At 47.9% G+C, this 20638-nt stretch overlaps 1 protein-coding gene across 1 annotated transcript; it reads right to left on the bottom strand.

Moving 5' to 3' along the window:
- Window positions 1-17: 17 nt before the first annotated feature.
- COPG1 (COPI coat complex subunit gamma 1) lies at window positions 18-19423 on the bottom strand. The gene is made up of 24 exons (XM_036390903.2): window positions 19260-19423; window positions 16782-16834; window positions 15956-16036; window positions 15788-15859; window positions 14920-14999; window positions 13581-13656; window positions 13370-13462; window positions 12950-13036; window positions 12643-12800; window positions 11912-12045; window positions 11275-11342; window positions 10353-10541; window positions 9814-9909; window positions 8193-8436; window positions 7744-7819; window positions 7341-7444; window positions 7103-7228; window positions 6638-6706; window positions 6129-6271; window positions 4496-4667; window positions 3444-3541; window positions 1985-2123; window positions 954-1052; window positions 18-386 (listed from the first exon to the last, which is right to left on the bottom strand). Exons 1-24 carry the CDS (start codon window positions 19294-19296, stop codon window positions 256-258), a joined length of 2625 nt encoding a protein of 874 aa, XP_036246796.1. The 5' UTR covers window positions 19297-19423; the 3' UTR covers window positions 18-255.
- Between the last annotated feature and the right edge of the window lie 1215 nt (window positions 19424-20638).

Below are 20638 nucleotides of genomic sequence, written 5' to 3'. Positions count from 1 at the left end.
GCCCCCGACACAGCCAGGAAGAGCCACAACACTGCTTTATTGGAACCACAGCGGGAGGAGCACGGGGAGCGGCCGCTACGGTGCTGCGACGCGGGGACAGAGCGCGGCGTAGCCGGAGATTAAAAACGTGGTGATTTTATAGACAAAGCCCCAAGTACAGCTGTACTGCAGAGAACACAAAAGCTGCTGTAGTGACCGTGATCCTTATTCTGCTGTCGGTGAGGCTCAGAGTTAGGACAGTCCTGGAAAGGGGGTTTATCCGACAGAGGCCATGATCACATCCACAGGGAGCTCCTCCGCACTGCGGGCCGTGACCTGCATGGTCACCGTGTCGGTGAGAACAAGGCGAGACCGCACCAGGAGGTCATGGCCACCCCGGAACACACCTGCAGAGGACAGGGGGAGGACGGGGTCAGAACGCTGCAGGCTGCTTTCTCCTGCAAGTCTGAAGATGAACACCACTGCAAAATCTGGCAAGTCCTTGTACTGGGCCAGGAGAGACCCTAAAGCAGCTCAGTTCCCATTCATGATACCATACCTGGGACTCTTGCTACTGTAAAACCCATGAAACCAAAGTGTAAAATAAACTCCAGGTGAGAAGAGATCCAGGATTGTCTAAGAGCTCTGGTACTCATCTGTTCTGCTGGGTAAGGCTGCTGTATTTCCCACACCAGGCTCACTCCAAAGCAGGATGCCACAGATCACAAAGGCAGCAAATTCCACCCAGCTGAGCCTGGGGCTGATCCCAACATCCCTTCCACCAAAGCACCCTCCCTGATCCCAAAACCAGTTGCTCTGCACTGCAGAGACAGAAATCACGGCAGGAACAAACCTCAAAATCCAACCCAGAGCACAGTGGACTCCATCAGGAACTCCTGCCCTGATTTTAAACAGGCAGCTCTGTGCAACCTCCCAGAGCTGCTCCTCGAGCAGAACCTCACCCCACAGCTCACCTGCCAGGTACAGTGTGTGAGAGTTCTTGTTATCTGGCACTTTATCTGAGCGCTCACAGGGCTGCATCCCCAGGAACTTCACAATATTGCTCACTGCCTCTGTTAGAAAAGAAGCAATAAAATGGGCTCCGTGTCACAGATATCTTAAGCATAAAGAGCAACTAAAAGTGACTCAAGCTCTCCCTACGTGTTAGGGTTCATGTTCCTTGTCCTGAGGGACACACTGGTCAGAATCGTGGTTTTGGAGGCCACAAGGACTACAAAGACAACACACAAAAACCCCCACCACCATAGGAGAGTTCTGTTATCTGATGTAGCAAACTGGGGACAAAGAAGAGGAGGAGTGAGTCAGACAAGGGCAGAAGGAGAATGCAGGTGGCTGCATTTACTGCACAGACCTGTCAGCCTGCTTGTTTCTCTGGAGACTATAAAAGGGAAGAGATGTCTTGCAGGAAACACAGGTCTTCAGGAGAAATATGAAAAGGCTCAGGGAGAGTATTTCAAACCCCAAGGGGCTATTCAAGGGAGCACAGAAATGGCTACAGGACAAGGACACTCCGTAAGGCATCAAAAGAACTGAGTTTTCACAGGTTTGTGAGTAAAACAGAATCTGATACATGATGAAAGAGAAGAGGGTTTACCCCACCAGCCTGCTCACCAGCCTCATGTCTTCTGATGTTTTCATTTCTTATTACTGGTCTCAAGAAGAATGGTGGGAGTTCATAACTGAATTATGGTCTGCCTGCTTGGAAGGGTTAAGTACAAGAGCAAAGCGAGCTATTCTCTTGCCTCCACAATCCAGCCTGGTCTCTACTGGTCACAAAACACTCACTAGTTTCTTTGAAACCTGAACTAACTTATTATGACAGTAACTGCAGCTCTCTATTTAACAGCTGTGGTGTAAAGCTTGTGAAGGGTTTTGCCCCATTAGCCTTCCTGTGACAGATCTAAAGTGAGCCAGACTGGGCCTCTGGACTCTGCCTGCCAGAGGGAAAATAAGAGCTCTGCTGTGCTCACACACCCTTCCTTACCTTCAAGGGTTTTAATAGCAGATAAAGTAAAGGTTTCTTCCTTTTCAAACTCATCACCCACTTCATCCCAGGCTGCTCCAAAGTTTGGCTTCAGAACTCGCTGGATGTGATCAGCCACTGTGACCTCCAGGTCTTCAAGCTGGTGGTAGAAGAGGTTCAAGTGAAACGTGTTTGTTCTTAACCCTGTTATCCTCAGAGTCAACTTTAACTGGATCCCCTAAGATCAGGTGAATGCAGTAGAGTGCCTCCACTTCCACTTCTGGTTTGCTACTGAGCAACTGCTAGGCCAGAGAAATGCACAGTGATGCCATTTCCAGGGCTTACAAACCATGTTCCTGCTCTGAGCACAGCCCTTGGTCTGACAGAGATCAAAGCACTGGACAAATGGCAAAAACAGAGGGAAAAACAAAAGCTTATAAATAGCTGCTTGAGCATTTGCTTCCCTGAAATGCATGTAAGCTTGTGTTTTGCCTTTCTGGCTTATCAATTTGTAGGCTGGTACAGTGAGACACTGTCAGATGTGTGCCATCACCTAACACTGGCACCAGGGTAGCTGAGCAGCTGCTGTGACTGCACCTGTGCAAGGCAGAACCAGGCTTGTCCCTCCAGAGTATGTAATGAAGGACAGACAATGCCCTGAAGGACACCAGCATGCATTAATTCCAACAACTGCTGCAGAAAAGAATTGCCTCCTGATTCTAGTTGAAACACATGGAAGAGTTTAAGTATCACTCAATTGCCTTGGTGACTGGTAGGAAGCTGAAAGAAGTGTTAACTTCTTTTGTTCCATTGTGAAAAACTCTCCTCACTCTTTCTGGGAAGACAGTGACTCACTGCACAGCAGTGCCTCTAATGAGATTCACAGCAGTGACAGGCAACGCACAGAAAACAGTCTCTGGAGCTAAGAGGCCAAGCTGAGGCTGTGAACAACATCCCTTCCTCTCCAAGGAAGAGAGGTGCTTCTGCAGCAGCACTGCTCTCAGCAGTGTCAGTGCTGGGGAGGGAAGAGCTCCACCTTCCCCAGAATAAGAACGAGGATGGCAACTTCCCCGTGCCAGGCAAGCCTCTAGACAATTAACTGTGCCACCACAGGAGCAACTTGTGGAGAACAAAAGATGCCTGAGTGCCCTCTGTCTCTATAACCCTGAGTGTGCCATTGCTGGAGCCCATAGGGCACAGTCACCCAAACCTGGAGGATGCACCATGGCCTCCCAAAACACACATATCCTGCACAGTCAGATGTCCATCCACAGTGCAACAGGAGAATACTCCAAATGAGACAAAGCAAGCTCTGCAAACTCCCTTGTGCATCAGAAACAGCAAGAGCTCCCTCTACATGATGCTGCCCACTTCGGTGATGGTGATCACATCATTGCTTGCAGGGGGATCCAAGTTCAGATTGCAAAACCCCACAAAATGACAGCAGTTTCCAGGATCAGGTACATGCCCAGCTTCTTACCACATACTCATCCTCATAACCCTCGTCGTCCGTCTCGCCTGTGTTGGGATCACAGTCCTTGACAGTGAACTTCATCATGCAGCTGAACGTGCAGGCCACTGGAGGCAAGAAAGCAAAGGCAAAGCTCACATTATCACCACAGCCACACTGTCCTGAGGTAGAATGGGGCTGGGAGGTTTGGAGCAGCCAGGTTCTCCCCATCACTGTCAGCAGCACAGGCTTAGCCACTGACCTAGAGAGAGCTCTCCAACAGTTTCTGTCTCTCAAGGACAAGCTATTTATTTATAATATTAAGCAAACAGTGATAAAGACAGGCTCATGATGGTTGTACAAGACTATAATCCTCAGATCAAGTGCTATTACTAGTGAACCTGAGATTGTGTTGGGAATACTAACTAAACATGTCCCATCAGCACCTTGTGAAGAGGCAAGATCCACATACAGGGGTCAGTTCCTGTGCCTCTGAAATGAAAGCCCCTTGCACTGCAATGCTGCAGCTCACTAATACCACTCAGCTGGGAGAAGAAGTGATGACTCATCCCTAGAAGATGGGTACTGCTGAGTGAACAGCAGCAACACGACAGCAGAGCAGTTCCAGAGCACAAACCAGGGAGACCAAAGCACAGGTAAAGCCTGATTCATGTTCTGGACAGTGGCAAACAGGGAGGGAGATGTTCTATTCAAACAGACATCCCATAAATTCTAGCGGTTTGTCTGAAATACCCCTTTGCTACCCAGAGCATCTGGGCACTCTCAGCATTTTACAAGCATCAGTTTCCCCATGTCTAACACAAAGAAAGGATGAAGGACATGCCAGGGTGCACAAAAGACAACTCATCTGCCAGCTCTCACAGCCCAGCTTGGCAGTACTACAGCACAAAGTAACCAGCAGAGGAGAATAAAGGCTTGATAACCCCCAAAACAGCAAAGACAAGTCATGATCAGCATCACTCAGGGCTGCACTCATACACAGGCTATAAATATCTGGCTGAGATGTAAGGTAGAATGTGTGAGGCTAAACAACACAGGAAAAAAGATTGCAGACTGTTTACCTGCTGTTGGATCCTCTTCAGACAGTGCCACCAGCGTGTAGCAGGTACCTGGCTGGTTGTACACCAGGGTTTTGGCAGGTACATAGCCAATGACCTCATACCCCTCTGTTGGCTCCATCTGCACTGTGACATTCTCCAGGATCTGATCATTCAGGGTGTTCGTGCAGTCAAACTAAACAGGAAAGGGGAAAGCAGCAACAGCTTGAAGCTGCTCACTACTCCTTGCAGAGCAGCCCCAGCTGAGGCACAGTGGGAGCCTGGTGTCAGCCCGTGAACCCCCAGCTCTCTGTGCTTCCAGGGTGCACCTCACTATCAGCTGGCTCATGACAGAGCAACTTGAGTGCTCTGTCACTAAAGAGTACCCATTTAAATGCTTTAGGGGAGAAACTAAAACCCTGCTGGGGAGTCCAGTGCTCCAGAAGCTTTTTTTTTTAAGGAAACAAGACTTAAAACAAACCAGCACACACCAATCCAAGGCCTGCCCTCTGCAACTCAGGCAGGATCACAAATTCAGTGAGGGCAGGGATGTGTCAGATTTTGCCTGTTTCAGTTCCACTAGTTAGTATGGAACTTTTTCCTCCAATTTCCAGTAATTCCTGGGTTAATTCTTTGCTCTACAGAAACACAAGTACTGTGTTGCCCATGTCATCCCACTTGAAGCTACAGGGACACAGTGCCTTCACTGCAGATGGAAAGATGATTGTTTGCACGGCTTGAACAAGGTAGAGCTTGAGCAAGTTTCAGCAAGCCTGAAGTTTTCAGCAAGTCCAAACTTGCTGATTAGACTTTGTTCCAGCTGCAATGCCAAATCTCTTAAGCTCACACAATTGCATCTGGTGAACGGACAATAGAAACAAAGGTCAACCCCTTTGCAAAGGGCAGTGTAAGCAGTTCTGAGCTTTGAGGAAGGAGCTGGCTAAGGACAAAACACTGCAGCTCACAAGCTAGCAAAGGACTCACTGTGCCTCAGACTCTCTGAAGCCCAGGCAAGGGGACTGGCACATCAATCCTAATATCTCACATGTAGCAGCAGTGTGGTACAGCCAAAGCCAGGGTGTACAGAAGAAAGCACCTGTGCTACAGGCTAAAACAAAACACAGCAGATGAAGAGCTCTGCCCCACTGAATCCCTTTCTTGGGTACCCTTTTCAGTTTCTCAGATGTAGTAAGCTTCACTCTTTCATGCCCAAACCATAGGCTTGGGGACTCTGAAGAAAGAACACAGATCCCCCTGCCAACTCCTGAGTGAGAACAGCCCCATCTAGTGCTTGTTGGATTTGACTATACCTGTAAGCATTGCTCAGACACACTCCCCCACTCTTATTAATTTTCTTTGGGGCTCTGCTACCATGGATAAAAAATTAAGGACTACTCATTGCAGTGTCATGCTTTGAACACAGACTGTGGGTGCTGCCTTTCTGGAAGTGTTCAAGGCCAGGCTGGATGGAGTTCTGAGAAACCTGGTCCAGTGAAAGGTGTCCCTGTCCATGGCAGAGGGGTTGACATTAGATTATCTTTAAAGTCACTTCCAACTTAGGCCATTCTATGATTCTATGATATCCCTGAGAGATATCTTCACAACGAAGCTTTTGCCAGTCAGGAGCTTATCTTCTGAGAGCCCTATAGCTACCCACCTGGAACACCATGTGGTTGACAAAGGTGTGCTTTGTGCAACGAACCACATACTCTGTCTCCAGCTCTGTCAGGGCCACAGGCTCTGGGGAAGACTTGAAGAGTGGGCCCAGCCCCCGAAATTCTGGGATGGCCCCCAGTTGCTCTGAAATAGAGGACACAAATTACTGCCTTCCTCAAGACACAAGGAGGTGTTAGCAGTGTCAAACCCCTTGTTTCAGCTGCCAGAAGCTGCTACAGCAAAGGAATATCCATCAAATACTCATAAACATTCCCTAGAGACTTTTAAAATGAAAAAGAGTCATCCTTTGCTCATGTCTACTGCAAGACAGAAAAAAGAGGACTGCAGGCACCTCCACCCTCCAGGAGTGAACAGCTGACCTTAAGTTGGGAGCTCATGTCACTCCCTGCAAGAAAGTAAGAAGAAGCCAGAGGGGCTAAGGCAGGCTCAGCAAGAGATGGCCACAGAGTTCTCACACATGGACAGAGCAGAGGACTTGCATCAATTTACCTTGGAATATTTCTTGCCGTGTTGCTGCCACTTTCTCTGGCTGTTTCACTACAGCAACAGGGGCATTTTCTGCAAATGAAAAAGAAAACACTCAAACAAAAATAAACCCAAAAAAGTTGAAAGAGAACAGTAAGAAATTACTAAATTAGAAAAGAGATCAATGTCTAAAGAGGAATTTGAGTAAGGAAAGCAAGGGAGCTCATTTCTCATTTGATATAGACTAGACACCCGTACTTGGCTTCCTAAGCAGCTTTAGAACTGCAGCAGCTCCAGTGAGGATTGCCAGCTACTACTATTATTAGCAGTTGGACTAAACTGAAACATTAATGTGGGAGCAACCAGATTTGCAGTCCTTAGTCTTTCCAGGAGATGCAATCCCACAAAATTCAAATAGGATGGAGCCCAGCAGTTCTCAGCAAGCCCAGTGCAGAATATCACTAGCATTCAGGGGACCTGATTGCTCACCTGCTCTTTGCTCGATGATAGGAGCTGTTGCCAAAGGAACAGATTTCAAGTCAAAGGGTTTCTCAGAGGGCTCCAGGGTGTACTGATGCAGAGCCCTCTCCAGGCCAGGGATGGACACTGTCAACCCTGGGGACAGAAGGGACAGGTCATTGAAACCACAACAATGCCAGGATCTTAGTTTAACTCTTGTTAGACCAGGAAAGAGGTTCAGACTTGTTTTAAGGCCTTCCTGCAGTACCATTCAGGATGTAGCCAGCATTGAGGGCCTTCTGCTTCTGCTCCAGAACATTCAGGTAGAAGGTGGCTCTGTCTCTCACTTCATTGTCATCATCCATCACACACCTGAGGGGAAAGTGGAAAACTTTCTTCAGAATCCCCATCACTAAGAAACATCACACGGCCAGAAAAAGCATGCCATAGGGAAGATCCAGCAATCTCCTAGTAATTATATTAGAAAAACAGTAATTTGCCACACATGGCTTCTGTCCAGTTTGTGGTGCTGAATGCACTGGTGATGCTGGCACAGGATCACGGGTACCCCCTGCACCTTCTCAGATCCACAGGTAGAAGAGAGTAGACAAGCTCTCAAGCAAACAAGATATTTCACCCAGGATTTTGAAAGACTCTGAGGCCCAACTGACCTTCTCAGTAACACCAAGATACTGGGTAACATCTCCTCATTCTGAGCTCCGAACTTGGCAAGGGCACTTACAGCACCTGTAGCAAAAGTCATGAAAACTGAATTAGAAAACAAAGGAATCAGCTGAAGTTTCCTCCATTTCTTGGCCTTGATCATGTCAGAGATGCTACACTAGTAAAGTATGTACATTAGTAAAATTGTGACTAGAAAGAAGCAGAGGTGAAGTGTTAGCCTGCAACCCTTTGTCTGGTTTCAGAACCAGTGCATATTCCTTCCCACTTCTCAGCCACAGGCAGCCTCTTCAATCAATACTACTGCAGGATCTTTGCTGTATAAAACAATCTGCTCAGGCCTAGAGCAATCACAGCCCTCAAAAGCAGAGGCATTCATACACTATGGCTCCCTGAAGATCTGTGCAAGGGCAGAGAACTTTCCAGGTCTGTCACTTACCTGCCCGGACTTCTTCATGCTCCAGAACAACCCTGTTGTAGATGAAGCGAATATATTTGGAGGGGTTGTTGGTTTTGGGCCCTTCCTGCCCCAGGAGGTGGAGGATACGAGTGGCCAGCACAGTGAACTCACAGTCCTCAATGAATTCACAGAGGTGAGACAGGCCTGTCTCTTTGCTCTCTGAGTTCTCCTCAATAATGCTGATGATGCAGTCCACGATGGCTCTCTTGTATTCAAAGCCACCCTGAGGAGCAAAAGGGAACTGCTCAGCTGGAAACATCAAAGTATTTTAGAGACTGAGCTAGCCAGGAGAAACATTCCTTTGAAAGGTCACTCACACTCAGTGCTTTTTAATGTGTGCTTGAAAGGAGGAGGGCAGTAATTCTGCCCTCACTTTTGACCCTCTTTACACCCAGAGGGCCAGCTAATATTCAAGCTCTCTTGCCAGCTCCCTTCAGAATGGGTGTACTGGAGAAAAAAAAAACAAAACAAATCAGAGTCCTAACCCAAGAGTAAAAGGATTCATCTGGCTGAAGGGTTTTTATCTCCATCAAAATCCTCTGCTGCTAGAATTAGTGCTTAAAATCAGCCATATGGAAAGAGAAAAAGACACAACCCTCTCCCCTTCAGCACTAGACATCTGAGGATGAATCACAAGAGAAATGTATGAAGGATCATATCTGCCCCAGCAGGAGACAGCAAATAGCTCCATTAGTGTGGGATGATAGGCAATCAATAGCTCCCCAGGTAGAGCCAAACCTGACATGCCAGTAATGCTTGGCAATCTTCAGACATTATTTACTGATGTCCTCAATACACACCGGGGGATTAAACTGCACACTACCCTCTGCCAATTACACGCACAGTGCTGGGCATTTGGATCCTTCTGGAGCTACTTCAGATTAAAAAAGCTTTAAAACAGAATGCTTTGAAGTACAAAACCGTATTCAAAATGATACCATCCACCCACAGAAAATATGGGAAAGAATGGTCCATTTTTCACAGGAGCAAAATGAGATGCTCCAGTTTGTTCCCAAATGAGAGGCTGTATTGGCAGGAAGTGATGTCAGAGCAAGCAGTGGTGCCAGCTGTGCTGCAGGCATGTTGGATCATTTAGAAACAGCCTCAGCAAACCTCTGTAAAGCTGTCTTTCTGTGATTTTTGTCTGGCTGAATGCAGAGAATGGTTATAGGTACTCGTGATCCCTTCACTGCCAGAGCACAGACACCAGAACAAAAGTGGTCCCGTGTCATCAATAAATAGGTTGTCATTGAATCTTTGTGTACAAGACAAAACTTCTTGGAACTTGCTGTCAAAGTATAAAAGAAAGCTGGTTCAAATGTGAAACACACATGGACTGCCAACAGATCTGCTGTTGCTTGCATTTGCTTTGAGAGTTAATAAACCCCCATTAAAAAAATCACAGAATGAAAACCACACTAAAAATATGTCTAGCAGTATGCTTATAACTATTGTGCACAGCTGGGCATTTCTGCAGTTAGACTGCAAGCCTTTTAGAGAGAGGTTTTCACTGCACAGCCTTATCAGTAAAAGCCTGACACTCATAGGGAGCACTGTTACGCACACAAGCAAGGCAGACACAGCTGTCCTGCAAACTCACCTCCTCCCGGAGCATAGTGAAGAGGAAGTTCATGAGGACAGCGTGCTTGCGAGGGTACTTCTGACACAGAGCATTGATGGCCTGCACCACTACCACCTGCAGGAAAAGAGGGCAAGTAAAAACAATTCTGTTTCACCCTGCAGGAAAAAATAGCTGAGTTGTATTAATTTTCTGCTGGCCTCCCTAGACTGGAAATCATGTTTTTGTCTTTATTTATTTTGTCCCAGGAGGTACAGTCTTAAGAATTGGAGGAGATAGATCTTTATGCACTGGGCAGCCCCTAAAGAAAGCCCACACCCACGGGAAAGAAGGAGATTTGATTCTCAGAAGCATCTCCCCAGAAAAGGGCATGTGACTTTGGAGATGTAGGACTGAGGCATGGCTTAGACAGACAGCCTCAAATACTTTCTCCTCCCTGCAAATATTCTGCTGCTTCTGGAAGCAGCTCCATGCAGGTTTAGAGCACACACACAAACATGGACAAAGACCATGAGGTTTCTTCAGGAATCTGGGTGTCCCTCCTCCTCCCACTTCCTTACTTTGAACTCATCTGAGATTTCTGACATGAAAGAGGAGATCTGCTTCATGAGCCGGTCAATGCTGCTCTCGCTGCCGGTTTTCAGCAGCGTGGTGATGGCCAGGGTGGCGATGCTGCGGTTGGAGTCTGTCACAAGGTTCTCCAGGTCCAGGTTACAGGCAGTCACAGCAGATGGGTGCTTCATGGCCACCTGCAACAGCCAAGGAAGAATGAAAATCCCTCAAGAGATGCAAAAGGCTCAGCTGGCAAAACCCAACAAAACTCACTCCTTCCCATAGAAATAAGTGGTATAGACTGCACATGAGAGACATCTCAGACAAATAGCTAATCTGGAGTTAAGGTAGCAAGCTCTTGTTTCCTGCAGAATTGCACCCCTTGCTGGAAGAAAAGCAGTAGCAGTAAACAGTCTATTATTTTTAACTCTCTGATTTTGCTCTATATAATAAGAAAAGAAAGCTATGAATTCCCAACAAAAATTTAGCCAGACTAGCTGTGCAAAACAGCTCTGTAGGCAGAAGCACAGCAGTTACCAGACACTGCCATTCTCTCTTTTTCTTTTATAGTGTTTATAAGGAGAAGGGAAAAGCTGCAGCAAAGACTACCACAGAGCAGGCAAGAAGCATCACCAAGGTTTGATCCCTGTTTTACAAGGAGCTTCCACACCATGGGAAGCTCAGAAGAGAAAGCAGTAACACTAAGACTAGTGACATTCTAAGAGACCAGTGAAAATTATCAGGGTTTTTTTTTTCTTCTGTAGAATGTTCTTTGAGGTTTTACTCCAGACAGAAAGCAATGAAATGTAAGGCTGTAGCACAAGACAGAGGTTATTCACAGAAAATCATCACATAATCTGGCTGCCTTCTGCAGTCTGCACCTCCATGCACATGAGACACTACTGGAGCTCCCAAGGGACTGGCTCCTACCTTGTTGAGGGTACGGACGGCTGCGTATCTTAGTGCTGCTTTCGGGGAGCTGCAGAACAGCTGCAGAACTGCAAGGTGGGAAAACCAACACAGGCAGATGTTTAGGCACTCTGTTATTGAGAAGCATTTCATACCTAAAGCAAGAGCTTCAGCAAAGAGACAGTTGCAAGCATAAGGTACCTAGAAAAATGCTTAAGAAGCAATTGTACCTTTAACAGATTCCTCCCTCCTTCTTGTCCCCTTTGCCTTTGTCACACCCCTGCTGGCAACTAACTCACCTACCTCCCCCTTCTTCCACAGTGCTCCTATCCTCTGCTGCTTGTGAAAGCCAAATTCATCACCTTGTCATCTTTCCTATTAAGTTAATTTGAACTGCTGTTCTCCATTTTGTGCAAACCCTGCTCCTTTCCCAGGACTGACCCATAAAGTAACAACACTTGAACACACCAGGAAATACCTTCACAAGAACAAAGCTACTCCCACACACCACAGGCTCTCAGCAGCAGCATAAAGCAACAAAGAATAGAGCAGCATAAAAGCCTGAAAGTGCACAAGGCCCTTGTTTCTTGGGGCAAACAGCAGGGTCACCACTCAAGGCTCATAATTCCCTCACCATGACCATGAGCACCACACTTACCTGAGACAGCTGGAGCCAACTCCTTGGCAGTGCAGTTGGGCAGGTTAACAATGGCAGATGCAGCTTCATACACCACCATCTCATGCTTGTTTCTCAGGCAGCTCTCAATGAAATCAAACAGAGGGCTATCGCGGCTAAGGGACAAAAAAACCCCACAAGATTGAATTAAAGCAAAGGTACTAACAGAAGTTAAGAATTCAGCAGCAGAAATGGGCAGGTCCCACAGCCCATGGAAAGGTGAAAGCAGCCATAAACCCACTTTGTCCCCAGATTTTGTAGTGGTCATTATACTGTACTTCCAGCATGCTTGAAAGTCAGGCTGCCTTCTGAGAAGACACCCTTTGCCTTACAGCCTAAAGGGAATCCCCCTCAATTCTCACACAGTAGGAAATGACTGTACACACCACAACTCTTATCCACCAGGAAGCCACACTGCATACATGCTAGATAAACAATTACAGAAGATAGAGAAAATGGAGTAAACCAAATAACAGCTATGCAAAACACTCAGAGAAACAAGATAGTATTTGATGCACGCAAGACTCACAGAAGCCATCTCAAAACAACCAGGAGGACTTCCTATATTTTCTCTGCTTTTATCAAACAATAAGAGGGTAGAAGCTGCATGCTGCTCTTCAAAGACAGAACAAATGAGATGGCAAGTGAGTCTACAAGAGGAGATGGAAGCAGGACGAGGAAGTTCCTTCAGCAGGACAAAGGAGCCCGCTCACCTGCCAGCCTCCTCCTCCAGCAGCTTGCTGGCTATTCGGATCATCAAGCAGTAGGCAAACGGGGACTTGAGGCCGTGGCGTGTGAACTTGCTGAGCATCTTGTTGACTGCCAGGCGGTCGTTCTTCCGCACGTGGTACAGCAGGCCCAGGGCGTGATACTGTGCAGGGAAAGAGAACGTCACAAACCCATGGTGGGTTCTTTCCCCTTTGTCCCCTCTGTCACCCAGAGGTGCCTGGCTGAGCTCCAGCAATCTGCTCCATGCTCAGATGCTGGTGGCTATTCCCCTGCTGGAGGTGGGCGTCCTACCTGCACCATGATATTGTCACTGGAAGCTGCCTCCTGAGCCTCATTCACCCAGCGCTTCACCACATCATAACTGGTCTTCAGCAAGTGCTGGAAGGAGATGAAGTCACAACAACCCATGAGATAAGAATGGAGGAAGCTTTGGGAATTTCAGCTTATATTAAGAAGCAGTGAGCCTTCCCCATGAGTGTGCTGGCAGCAGCAATTTATAGAAGAACAAGGGATCAGCATGCAGAGATCTGGCCATAACAGCTGCAGCCTCAGGAGGTTGATGATCTCTTAACAAAGTCAGTGCCAGTCCCTCAGTTCACAAAGACAGGAATAGCAACAAAATCCTGAAACTCCCAAGATGTGTAGTCCCACCACAGATGACTGCTTCCCTGCTTGATTGTCCCTCAGGCCTGTGCTGCAGAGAGTACATACCAAGGAAGACACGAGAGCAGAGCTGGACACGCTTGGCACTTTGTCAACAATCGCCTGCTTCATGTAGCGCTCAATGGCCTGCAACATGGTACTCTGCAGAGAGAGGGAAACAACACTGATATGGGAAAGCCTTTCTGACTGTGAAAGGCATGGGGAAAAGTAGGAAAAAGTGAAGGGCACAGAGCTGCACCATGGGAAAAGCAGCACTTACATCAGTGATCTGACAGAGTGCTCTCACAGCAGGGCCTCGGTAATTGTCATCCTTCCCAGTCATGTCTTTGGTTAAGCTGGGAAAACAGGAAGCTCTCAGTATGGCACTCTTGAGCCAGCAGCTCTCAGGTGCACACACAGTGCACACAGAGCAGCAGGCAGCCAGCATCACGGCTGAATGCCCTGAATGCCAAGCAGGCAGCTGCAGGTCTCAGGCAAATCCCACTGGAGTGGGAAGGCAGGAGGAAAAGATCAATACTCAGGTCAGTGTGAGACCATCTGTGAAGGGCCAGAAATTCATCATATTGCAGCACTTGAGACTGGCTTCTGCCTCAGCCCTTTACAGACCCTGTACAGGCATGCTCCTGACTCCCCCACAGGACATTTGACTGGCATGATGTCCTAGGTTACAATACAAAGATGTATTCCATTCCCATCCTCAAGAGCAGTTGAAAACAGGAGGGGCATTGTTTTTTTCCTTATCTCCTGTTAATGGGCCCATCAATACCTTGCCAATGACTCAGAGATATCAAGGACTCACCACATGACTCAGAGTGATATCAGCCCATTGTGAGATGCTCTGCCCAAGGGACAGGAGCTAAGCATCCCTACCTGGATATAATCTGGGCTTTGGGACAGAACAGGCAGCCCTTACCCACTGGTTTCCAGAGGACAAGAGCTACCAGATCTTTTCTATGAGATCACCACTTCAACAAGATCATTTCATCTGGACTGCTACCGCCACCCTAACTAGCAGGGTGTCAGGTTGTATTCTGACTCTGTCAGTGGCTTTTTTTCTTTTGTATTATTGTATGTATTTGATTTTTTCCCTTTTCCTAATAAATTGTATTCCTGACTTAAGAGTCTCTCACTGGTTTTGCTTTCAAACCAGAACACACAATCAGCAATTCAGGAATGACTCACAGAGGGAATTTTGTTCCCTGGTGAAGTCATATTCAGTGTTGCTGCAGAAGTAAATCCTTGTCTACCTGTTGAAAGCCTTGGGGTTTATGCCAGAATTCTTCAAAACATTTCAAAGCATTCAGACAAGAGTTAATGAAAAAGCCTTTGCAAAAGGGGAAAAGCCAGCAATGCTACCATATCATGTAACCAAGAAATACCCCAGACATCCATGGGCATGGGGTACAGGGACACAGCATGTTCTGCATACATCACTATGAGTTTAATGTCTGTATTTTATTGGTCTTTTATAAAGGAAAACTTTTTCCTCACCAAAGGCATTCCGTATCATCACCCTGCTCAGGGACTACTTCAAGAAGCTGGACAGACATTACTGAAGAGCATGTCAGTATTACAGCAAGGAAAATGAAGTGACTGACCTGCTAGTAACAATGATCACATCTTCTGCAATAGAAGACATCTCCTTGATAGTGAGGTAACACATCCTGCGAAGAGTTGGCTGGCAAGGAAATAAGCAAGAAGAACATCAGCTGAGATGATCCCAGATAGGAAGGGACCTCAGTTTTCCCTGCTTACATAATTTTATCATGAAGATCACAAGAACTTGATAACTTCAGAATGCATCACTCCTTGAGCGTAAAAGATGTACAAAATCCAGACTGATGAACAAAACACCTCTTCCTCTTCTAATCCCTCAGTCTTAGGGTGAGGCCATTGAGATACCAGATTTAGCTGGATCTACAGTTTCATCTTCCACTTGTCATTCATATGAACAAGGAGAAAGCCTTGAAACTATTTGATGGTTTGGTGGTTAAAAACCATGTGTTGCTCCAAAAGCAAGAAAGCAAACAATTTATATTCCTGAGTCTGGGGATTTCTGCACTGGTCTCATGATTTTAAAGCCTTGCAGTTTGGGGGACAACTAATGACAGTGCTACTGCTGTGAGTGGGCACTCACTCCCAGCCTCCTCCAAACACACAATTGTTGACTCTCAGCAGGATATTTTAATGCTGGGCACATAGCACAGGAAAATCCACCTGCCTACCACAATCTCAGAGTTAAATGGCAATTTAGAGAGAGGAATCTCTGCCTCAAGAGCAGTGTACACTTCAGTTAAGCTGCTACGAGATCTGGGAAGGGCTAGGAAGCTGATCACCATTTCTAAACTTTCACCCTACTCTTCCCACTCAGATCAGGTAGCTTCAGACAGGACAGAAAAGCTGACTGTATAAAAATGGGACAAATTGTCCCACCAGGTAAATAGAGAAAACCAAAGGCAGACTTACATCATTGGACTGAAACAGCTTGGTCATAGCAAAGAAGGATTCGGTGGCTTCCATGACACCAAGGTGCTCCCCCTAGTTGTGTGGAAAGAAGAAAGGAAATCCCAATTAGCACAGCCAGCTTTGGGCTGATGCACATGTCTGTATAGATGTATATTTTCTCGCTCTTACCTGGTTTATGAGATACAAGATCTTGGTGAGGATATGAGCACATTTTCGTGGGTTTATAGGAGTCTCATTAAACACTCGAGCCTGGAAACAAAGCACAGACAAGGACTGACACTGACCCCCTTGCAAACATTGTCCTGCCTGTCCCAACTACACACTGTGAGTGAGGTATGGCAAGATATGACTTTGGATCAGATTTCCCTTTAATTCCTGTTAAACATGGACCCCTTTAAACAGCTGGTTTTGCAGTCTGGGATTACAAATCCAAGAGCAATAGAGGTTTAAAGGCTAAATTCTCATCACACTTTCACCCACACTGGTCTGCACTGTGTGCTAGCTAAAACACTCTTCCAACAGATGAACTTGAGCTTGCTGAGGCTACAGGAACCAACACCATTCCCAACCTCACAAGCAGAGAATGCTGAAACAACAGGGGCTGGGGATTGAGAATGGCATTTCTTCAGAGAAAATTCATCAACTCTTTAATAATCACTCACACCCCTCTCACTAATATTGTCATCTACAAGACATTTGGGGTGTCCAAGGCCACTTTCCCATTCTTCCTGGTTTGGGGTGAGCTTTCTCAGATAATTTTATTCCTTTTATTACTATTTATAGTTGACAGTCTTTAATTTGTTCCAGAGACCATTTCAACCTTCTCCCTTCATCTGTCCAGTAATAAAATAAGAACTGTTGCTCATCTCTTTCAGAGCAAGCAGGACTGTAACAAACCCTCATTTCCTTGCTGAAGTTCTCCAGTGACCTACTCAAGAGAGGGAGAGACTCTATCCAGTGGGGTATGCACAGAGGAGATGGTCTGAAGATTTACCTCTTGCAAGACTGCACTCTTCTCCAGGTGCTGGAATGGGTTGGAATTCCCACCTGCAAAACAGAGAGAGTAAAAGTCTCTCCAAGGAGAGTGCCATGGGAAAGCAACTTTTGAACCATGCCCATACTTTAAAAGAAGTCTGATTTTGGGATTATTTTTTTTCATGAACACCAAGCAATGAGAGAACCGTCTTTGAAGTAATATTGATTGGATGTCTTCATGGCAGGCAGGGAAGGCAGAGCAGATGGGACATTCTTCAATTTGCCATCCCCTCCAGAAGTAACTGACTAGGAGCTGAGGCAGACTGATCAGCTGTAAAATAACTGTGCTTCACAGTATCCCCAAAGACAATTTCCACCCTGGGCTGGGAGCTTGCTGGCAGTTAGAGCATCAATAGGACAGGCCTAGGAACAAAAGCTTAGACAGAAAGAGGTACTGCTTGCCAGACTGGTGAGTCAGGAGTGTTTTATCCCTCCCATATAAACCAAACAAAAATCCACCAGTAAAGTATTTTTGGCTCTATCACTAATTAAGAGAACAAGACAGCAGACGAGATAGGCTGGGCACAAAGTAACTTTCATTTGTCCACTTAACAAAGTAAATTATACTAAATAATTAGAATCCCCCAGCAATTAAGGATGAAATAATCAGAGGGAAAAGCACTATCATTCTGCATGGTCTCTATTAGATTGCCTCCCAAGCATTTGTGAGCTGCAGCTTTTCAAAGGCTGCTAGTTATTGATAGGGGCTTATGTTCAGCCTGGCCCTGGGACAAAATGCAGCCTTTTTCAGGGTTGTTCTAGTGTTTGTTCCAAAGCCTGGTCCACTAGAGAGAACATCTCCTGGGCCAAAATCTGACCTGACCCAAGCTTGTAGCATCCCAGGCTGGTGCCAGGAGCCTTTTCTAGAGTAAGTCTTACACACAAAAGGTAAACACATCTGCACTCTGGCTCCTTCCTGGTTCATAAATGCCCTCCTCTGGCTCAGGAGAAGTTTGCAAAGGCAGCAGGTGGCTGAACAAAACACAGACACTTATGTGAGGTTGAAGAGGTAGAACAAAACAAGGGGAAAGAGCAAAAATGTCTCTAGTATGAGTATGAACCAGTTCTAAGATAAATATGCTAATGTGTTCAAAAACCTGCCCAGCAGCCCAGTATTTCCATGGTCCAGCATGTCTACAATCCTTAAATCAGCCATGAACAACACTGCATCACCTCTTTATCCTTCATAGCACTAAGGATCCTGAAATACATTCTACATGGGGTCTCAGTCCTCACAGCACCCTGCATCAGTTTTCTTCCATGGAAAGGGAGAAAAATGCAGGGAGGACAGAGGTTGTGTGTTCATAAAGTGCCTAATATTGGGTAACTAACAACAATTTGTTCTGATTTGTAGAGAAACATAATTTTGTGGCCAAATGACATGTCAAAGGCAGTGGGAGCAGGTTATCCAAAGCTAGCAAAACCATACATGGAAAGCAAAGACACAGAAGCCAATTAACTGGGTCTGTGCTTCTCCTGCCAGCCCCAGCCATAGGTAATGTCAATACCTTGATGGGTGTGGCAAGGTACAAACGAAGAAGAGCCCTCAAAATTAAAGCCAAGAGCAATTCCCCTCCAACAGCTGCCTCACTAAATTCTCTGCTTATCAAGATGCCACTAGAGGCCTTGGAAAAGGGAATCAAGGGCAAAACATTGAATGCCCATTAAGATAAAAAGAAAGCACAGTCACACAGAATAATCACCAAGATGTAAGCTGAATCAATTTGCTTCAGGACACACTGATTTGTTATGCAGAGCAAGATGTGTAGAAAGTTTCATAGGAAGATGAAAAAGATACCACAAAGCTAAACCATGAAAAGAAACACTGTCTTATGATGCATTGCTTCCACCTGAATTACACACCACATAAAATATCAACCTCTTCCTTACTAATCGGCCTAAAGTTTTGAAGTCAGGCATGAAACTTCGTGCTCTCAGATTTTCTGATCCATTCAAAGTAGCAGTGATTGTGAGGCCAGAAACGATGAACTGGATTCTACCTGGCTATAGCACCTGGTTCCAGAGCTGGGCAACTGTGAACAGCGCTAATGTGCTCAACATTTAGTCTCAGGCTCTGCACCTGCTGATGTGGCAGTAACCTCGGTGTGCTGTGCCGATACAACCAGTTTATCCTCGGCTGCGGCTGCGAGAAGGAGGCAGCAGACTGCTCTAGTGCCCCCACAGTGTTCCCATAGTGGTTCCACTGTGCTTCCATAGTGCTCCCCACTGGTTCCATGCACACCACAAGCCCCCGCCGCCAAGCTGGCACCGAGCCTCCCCTCCCAGCTCCCTCTGTCCCTCACAGACTCCCCCATTTCCACAGGAGGGGTCTCTTCCCTCACAGCTCTCCCTGCAGCCACGAAGGGCTGGCCCTCACCGATCCCCTCCGTGCCCACAGAGGGGTCTCTCCCCTCACAGCGCCCCGGCCTCCCCTCACCCGACTCCTCGTCCTTCTTGTCGAACTTCTTCAGCATGGTGCTACCGAGCGGCCTGTGACTGCAGCCCTCCCGTCCCGTGGCAGTGGCAGTCCCAGCCTAGGTCCCGGTCCCGATTTCGGTCCTGGTCCTGGTCCTGGTCCTGATCCTGGTCCTGGTCCCGGTCCCGGTCCCGGCACGGCCCCCGCCCCTTCCTGCCCCCGCCCTTTCCTGCCAGCCTGTCACTGTCACCGCGGCCTCCGCACTGCGCAGGCGCGGCACCGCCCCCCGGACGTGTACAGGGCGTGGCACGGAACCGTGATTGACAGGGAGAGGGCGGGGCCAATCGGCAGCGGCGCGGTCTGATTGGTGGAGAGCGGGGCGGGGGCGGTGCTGGCGGGGGTCCGGGCTGGGGTCAGCGCTGGAGGGACCCCGGGACTGCAGGGGACACTGTGACTGCAGGGGCCGCACTGGGGACACTGGGACACTGCTCGGCACACTGGGGCTGGGATAGCGCAGGGCAGGAGGCACTGGCACCAGGGGAAACACTGGTGATGGGGCTGGCACTGGGATTCCTGAGCTGGGGAGGTGACGGGGCACTAGGGGCAGAGGGGGCTGAAGCATGGGGGCATGCTGGGTCTCGGGGTGGACAGATGAGACACAGGGGCAGAACATGGAAATGAGGAGATCCTCGAGGGGTCAGCGTCCCAGGAACAATTGGGAGTGGCAGGGGAGAATCCCGTTCTCGGGAATGGACAGTTGTCACTCAGGCTGCCTGCCCTGGAGTGTCCCACTTGGCAGATCTTCCTATGACTGCTGTCCCCCACTGCTACTGGTACCCTGTCTCTACCCTGGACCCCAAACTCCAGGCTCAGCCCCACAGCATACACCCAGGGGGGGCAGGGGGTATCTCAAGGGGCCAGGCACTGCCTGGGCATCACCTGAACCTCAGGTCGGGCAGGGATGCCAAAATACCTTTTACCCACCTTGCCACCTCACCCCAACCCACCATCTGCTGGCACATCCCTTCCCGAAATCCGTCCCTTCCATGGAATGTGGGGTCACCCCAGTTGCTTCTGCCCCTTTCCCAGAGGCAGTGCCCACCCCACAGTGTGAGGGCTCACTCACCCTGCAGCAGGTAGTCCTCAAAGAGCATTGTGTCCCCCAGCAGCTCCAGTGGCCCCCCTGGAGGTGTCTCCTGGCCTCAGCCTGGCTTGCACCACCCTGTACTTTGCACGGGGCGGCCGCACTCTGCTCTGCTCTGCTCTTATCTCCCAGCTGGGCTGAAAGCAGCAGCTCCAGGGGCACAACACGATTTCCCTGTTGGCCCAGAGCCGCTGTGGGCTCCCTGGGCCAGGGGCTGGCTCTGCTGGTGGTGCCAGGTCTGACACCCCTCATGTGG

The sequence above is a fragment of the Molothrus ater genome, chromosome 11 (assembly GCF_012460135.2).
Source record: "Molothrus ater isolate BHLD 08-10-18 breed brown headed cowbird chromosome 11, BPBGC_Mater_1.1, whole genome shotgun sequence".
In the NCBI taxonomy this organism is placed as follows: domain Eukaryota; kingdom Metazoa; phylum Chordata; class Aves; order Passeriformes; family Icteridae; genus Molothrus; species Molothrus ater.
This window is presented reverse-complemented; position numbering and strand designations above follow the sequence as displayed.